The 5,903-nt window shown below is 43.8% G+C and overlaps 1 protein-coding gene across 2 annotated transcripts; it reads left to right on the top strand.

The window, feature by feature from the left end:
- The first annotated feature begins 989 nt into the window (after window positions 1-989).
- Window positions 990-5,262, top strand: LOC148026900 (uncharacterized). Of its 2 annotated transcripts, XR_015692917.1 has the most exons (3): window positions 990-2,164; window positions 2,493-3,630; window positions 4,728-5,262. XR_015692917.1 is itself a non-coding variant. In XM_087691421.1 (2 exons), the coding sequence occupies exons 1-2, from the start codon at window positions 1,120-1,122 to the stop codon at window positions 3,206-3,208; spliced, it is 1,761 nt and encodes a 586-aa protein (XP_087547547.1). In that variant the 5' UTR covers window positions 990-1,119; the 3' UTR covers window positions 3,209-4,721. The 2 variants fall into 2 exon arrangements, 1 of the variants encoding a protein (XP_087547547.1); XM_087691421.1 differs by lacking the exon at window positions 4,728-5,262 and having other exon boundaries at window positions 2,493-4,721.
- Window positions 5,263-5,903: the final 641 nt, after the last annotated feature.

Raw genomic sequence — 5,903 nt, 5'->3', positions numbered from 1 at the left:
TTAAACCACCCTTGGTAAAAGAATTGGGTAGTAAGGGCATCAATTTGGCGAAAAAAGGTGCATGTAGATTTAAGCACTAGACACAGGCACCCTCAAGCTCTTTGTAGGAAGTTAGTAAGCACTAATCTCTTTCCAAGAACTCTAGATTGAAGGTAAATTTAAATTCCAAGGCATGCATATTCCCCAACTTAGAAATACAGAGCAAAAGGGTTTGGGATGCTCTAGCCAACATCAAAGGATTTAAGTTAACTCACATGCCCTCAAGGGGGGACAAGCTAGTAGTCTTTAAGCATTAGAACGTTCATATCCCCATGGATATGTTAGAGGAAGACTTTTGGAACACATGGGTGGCAAATTCCTTTCAAGGATAGGGTGTTCCTTTGGAGGTGACATGAGCCATCTTTTTAGGGAGCAAGCTGAAAAACACGGGTATCATGGATGGGAAATGCTCATGTGGGTAGGAAGGTCTCTGGTTCATCTGTTTTGGAATGGGTATAGGGCTTGGCAAGCATGGGAGCAAGTGTCACATCACATTAAAATGCCAAGCAATACAAAGGGACCTCCTCATCTTCTGGATCTTTGGATGCTTCAAGTTTAAGAGTAAAACAAAACAACTCATCAGTTAGACTATTAGATTGTTTACTTTGTATCTTTTATGGGATGCTAGAAACAATGCTTGTCTTGTTGGAGAAAGGAGAGTAGAAAAATTGCATCAAAAGCTTCATGGGTTTGGGCGTTATCATGTAAGCTAGGTCATTTAGGAGAGCAGGGACTAGGGAAATTCCATAGGGCCATTTTTGAGGCCTAGCTTTGTAACGAAAGGATATTCTATTAATACATGTTAATTGGCGTCTAATAATCGTTTTCAACATACTATATTATTATTTTATTAATACATCTTAATTGGCGTCTAATAATCCTTTTAAGCAAATAATGATATACTTATGATGCTCGATGGGCCAGTCGGCCGTGAGCGTGGACAACAACATTAAACCGCCCATAGGCAAGAAGGAACCCTAGTTGGTTCTTTCTGCTTGCTTGCTCAGAGAGCGTGAGTGGCACAGAGAGAGAGAGAGAGAAAGAGGTTGGAGAGACAGACGCGCAGACACAGAGACAGAGATGGATTCCGTCGCAGCTGCTGCGGACGCTGGTGGCAGTCCATGGCCAGCGAAGGCTAGCGAAGCAGCCGACAAAGGAGGAGGAGGTGCAGGAGCAGGAACAGGACCAGTACCGGGAGCAGGATCAGGAACAGCACCGGATGCTGGCGCAGGAGCAGTCGGACCTGCTCCCAATGGCCCCCCCTCCTCCATCTCTGCCGCCGACGAGGCCCGACCTGCTGCCTCCTCTAGGGTTTCCAGATGGAGTGATGGCCCCCCTACCTCTGGCACCGAGCCGCCATCCAAGAAGTCCCGCAGCGGCCCCTCCCCAGTGCAGGATGCTGGAGATAAACCTGCCCTGACCTACGGCGCTGGTGCAGACCCTGCCGATGGCCCTCCTGGACTTTCCACTGATGGATCTGTGGCTGCCCCCCCTGCAGCTACCACAGGTGCAAACAGTAACCCTAGTAACCCTAACTATGTTACTGCCACTGCCACTGCCACTGCTGCCGCTGCCCCCGTCACAGCCCAGACCTATACTTATTCTGGAAGCCAGAGTTATGGCCCAGGGTACAGCCATGCCACGAGCTATGGTGGCGGCTCCAGTTTTGCACCTGGCTCTGCTAAGGGTACAGGATCTTTGTTTTACAAGACCAAGCTGTGCAATAATTTCAAGTCTGGCTCCTGCACTTTCAATGAGAGGTGCCATTTTGCACATGGCGTGGAGGAGATTCGCAAGCCTCCCCCTGGATGGGAGAGCATGGTAGCATCGGGTGTCATGACAGGTGCTGTGGGTGGAAGATCTACTGGTCCTCCAATTGGTGGACAGCCAAGAAAGATGAAGATGTGCAGGTTTTATGTTGATGGAAATTGCCCTTATGGTGATCGGTGCAACTTCCTTCACAGCAGCGAGGAGGGCCAGCGGACATCAGGATTGGATCAAAGGGGTGCACCAAGGGCACCTGGGACTACATGGCAGAATTATAAAACTCGCTTATGTGCAAAGTGGGAGAGTGGGGAAACTTGTGAATATGGTGACAAATGCCACTTTGCACATGGCCATGAAGGTATACACTTTTGTGTATGTTTGCTTTGTAGGGTCAGTTCGTACATAACGGTCCTTCTTGTCACAATCTGGTTTGCGATACTGTGCAGAATCTCTACTCTATATCCTTACATAGTTTAACCACTGTAATGTTCATGTTTACATTCATGTTCTGTGGTCAGTTTTCTTGGCAGTGTTTATAAACACTGAAGGAGTCTTTTAAGTGCATGCATTTGTCCGAGTGTGTAGCTATACTTGCTGGAGAATGAGCAACTTTGTGCTTGGCCATGTAGCGTCTTTGTTTTGTTATATTATAACTAGACAATACTGTTCAAACTACTTTTCTGCAGAGCTTCAAAGGTACATTGGAGCTGCTTCTTATCCTAATGGGGGTACTACAATTCCTGACATCCAGCAGTCAACTTATAATCCAATGATGCAACCTCCTCCTCTAGCTGCTCCTTATGCCCCTCCTGTCAGTTATCCAAACACTGGTGTGCCTATGACAAATCCTACTCCAGGCACCTATTCTTATCCTAATCCGGGAACAGCAGCACAGCAGTTCACAGGCTCACAGGATGCTGCAAATGGGGTCTCTGCTAACTACAGCTATTGGGGGCCTAGCAGCACTCCAGTGCAGCCAGTGATGCCATCTCAGGGTTACTCTCAGCCTAATCAGACTACTCCCTGGGCGACTAGCTATTCAGGTGATGGAAGCTACCTGGCAAGGGATAATACCGCTTCTGTGTCTCAATACCCTCAACAGCCACAGAATCTACCTTATGTTGACACTAATTCACAGTACAACCAGCAGCAGCAATATGCCCAGCAGCAGCCACAGTACGCACAGCAGCCGCAGTACACACAGCAGCAGCTGCAGCCACAGCAGCAGACGGTACCCTATCCAGGTGGTGCAAGTGTTGGTGGTTATCAAGATGTGACTCCTACTGTAAATTCATCTTATCCCCAAAGTGAAACAAATGTGGGTTATTATCAAGGTTCCTATAATGAGACAAACTATCCAAGCCAGCAAGCTGATTATAATGCCAGATACCCTGTGGCTTAACACTCTCCAGTCTGCTTGCAAAGTGTGGTGCTTCATGACCTTCAAGGGTGTATCTCATGGACAATGGAAACATGATCATTGAAGCCACCATAAGGCTCTTCGCGGTATTTGTTATCATCATAACATCAGAAAGCTGAATGAGAAGGCGTTGCGGTGCTTTGCTTGTTTTGTCTTCTATACAAAGAGGACTGAACCAGAGCTCGCAGTGGAGTAGAGTGGTTGATTGATCAGTCACGTTGTCACTATAGGCAACTCTGAAAGGTGGCTTGTAGCTTGATTCTTATAAGTATTGGCTTGGTGGTTGTCAATACTGGAATGACACCTGTACTGGTTTCTAGATCAGCAAAGCATCTAGTGGGGAGCTCTTCAAGCCCCAGTAAAGTAGAGCATCTTATTTTCGCAGGAACAAGCGACTCAGGCAGGTGAGTTCAGAGTACCAACATGACATCATACTGCGTAGTCATGGTAACTGAAAATTATAGCTTCGTATTGTGCACTTAAAAGTTTATAACAAATTTTGTTCTAGTTAATTGACATGGCTATAGTTATTTGATAATATTTAATCAAGGACGTTTTAATATTATGATGATCTTTGAAGAAATGCTGATTTGGTATTTGACTCTGCACTATGATTGTAGCCCAGTGTATCTCAAGTGGGAAGTCATTTTGTTCCAACACTACATGTACTGCTTACTGAAGTATGAGCTTTAGGCCTACAGATGTTTTATGAATGTGCTTAGCGATACATGATTGTTTGCTGCTCTGCAACTGGTTACATTATATCATGTTTTTAGAATGGTTGCTTGTGAGTTCATTGTAAACTTGAAACCTAGATTAGTCCCCTGATTGTGGAATAATGCTGTCCATGATTCTACACATTTTGGTCAGCTTATGCTTCCATTTAATCATGTAATGCTCATTTTCTTGGATTTATTTTAGCAAGGCTCTTTTCTTACCTCGTTATTGTACTAGGAAGTTTTTTTCAGTTGATGTCCATTCATTTCTCCACTTCTTCTGAGCCATGTTTCAAGCTGTACCTGTGCTTCATTTTGCGCCAAATTCTAAGTAGTACAAACCAGAGTGTGCTTCTTATTGCATGCTCTGCTGTAGAAGAGACAGGTTTCACAGATTCCAGGTCATACTATCAGAACAAAGCTGTTACAAGGTGCCCTTGTCTGCTATGCCTTTTAGTCTTCTGCCTTCATGTGTTTTGACTGGGAAGGCATATCACATGTACAAACAACTGTAGCTTGTACAGCTGATACAGGCTTTGTCAGTTAAACTTGATAGTACCCTCAGGTTAGGATGTTGACAAGTCGTTTATACCTGAGTAATTAAGGGTCCCCTCCACTTTCAAATGGTATCCATTGTAAGCTTATTAAGTATTCAAGATAACACGATACTGAAGTTCAAATAAAGAATTTGTAGTGCTCCAAGGTAGTAGAAACATATTGAAAATTTTGTAGTGCTCCAAGGTATTGAAAACATATTGAAGATCTGACTTGGGCTGATGTGGCAGCTCCTGCAATCCTGGATCTTGGGGTCTTACTTCCATACCCTGCTTGGCAGCTCTCATCTGTTAAGCTTCAGGGCTTACCTTCAACAATATGCTGCTGGCTGCAATCTTCAGCCAGGTTGTGTAACTGAGGACTTGGTTTCCCCCTGATTGCTACTTTGGCAGTCACTTTGAGATTGTACACATGCCCAAAAATCAAGGTTTAAGTTCTGAATTATTTTGTGTTTGCCACATAGAGCATTCTGTTTTAATGTGCTAAGATATCCAGGCTACATAGTCAAGAGTTGTTCTAGGGGTGGTTTAGTCTAGGAATATTGTTAAAAGTACAGGAGGCTTTAGGGATTTGTATTAGCAGCAGCTTCATGAAAGACAGCGACATGGCATATTTTGTTGGTAAGATTTTGGCAGACCTGTTAGGCAAGGTTTGTGCCCTCTAAAAAGTCCGGAAATTAGGTGTGAAATAGCTAAAGTAGGTAAGACTGACTGTTGTTTCTAGCTGAGCACGCGTTCTAATGATAACGGGCCACTAAGTTGCTGTTGTGGGGCTGATCATGAATGTTTTGAGTTGTTTTGTCTGCTGTTAACTTAAGTTTATTTTTGTGCTGGTGGTTTCTCACTTTTTGTAGGTGCGACTGCTGTATTTTAGCATCTGCCTGCTGTATGTTTCTGCACTGCATTGAGTTCATCTTTCCAAGTTGGGTAGTTTATGTAATTTGTGCTTCGGCTTTGATGACCTGTGTGTTGTTTGGGTTTTTATCTTTTTGGGAGGAGCAATGTTCATTTGCAGTTGTTTTTCAAGTTCTTTCTTTAAAGTCTAATTGTTGCCATCCTTTGTTCTCAAAATCTTGAGGTTCTTTTCTGATTTGTTAAATTTGTATTTGCTGCCACTAGTATGTGAGCATAATGAAATTGTCGTGCAATGTCGCTGTTCCTTCCATCACATAATCTTTTCAGCTCTGAAACCTGCTTTTCTAGTATACAGATATTTGTGGTTATTAGCCAGTGTATGACTTGTCAATGGTGGTGTTAGGTGGTCTGAAACAATGCAATCTTTTCCACTTTTGAGTTTGTCAGAATATATTTGAGCTGCCAGTTACAGTCAAATAAGTCTTAGGTGAAATGTCTTCTTTCCTGTGTTGAGTCACTTCAAGCATTTGAGGGTAGATTATTAACATTATC

The sequence above is a fragment of the Lygodium microphyllum genome, chromosome 13, assembly GCF_053477565.2.
Source record: "Lygodium microphyllum isolate KBCC chromosome 13, Lygodium_microphyllum_v1.1.10, whole genome shotgun sequence".
NCBI lineage: Eukaryota > Viridiplantae > Streptophyta > Polypodiopsida > Schizaeales > Lygodiaceae > Lygodium > Lygodium microphyllum.
The sequence above is the reverse complement of the archived record's forward strand: the minus strand, read 5'-3'. Positions and strand labels throughout refer to the sequence as shown.

What these genes read in the sequence shown, in the direction of transcription:
- LOC148026900 (XM_087691421.1), top strand. Translation starts at nt 1,120, where the DNA reads ATGGATTCCGTCGCAGCTGCTGCGGACGCTGGTGGCAGTCCATGGCCA. An exon ending in CTTTGCACATGGCCATGAAG is followed by an intron (nt 2,165 to 2,492) that starts GTATACACTTTT and finishes ACTTTTCTGCAG; the next exon opens with AGCTTCAAAGGTACATTGGA.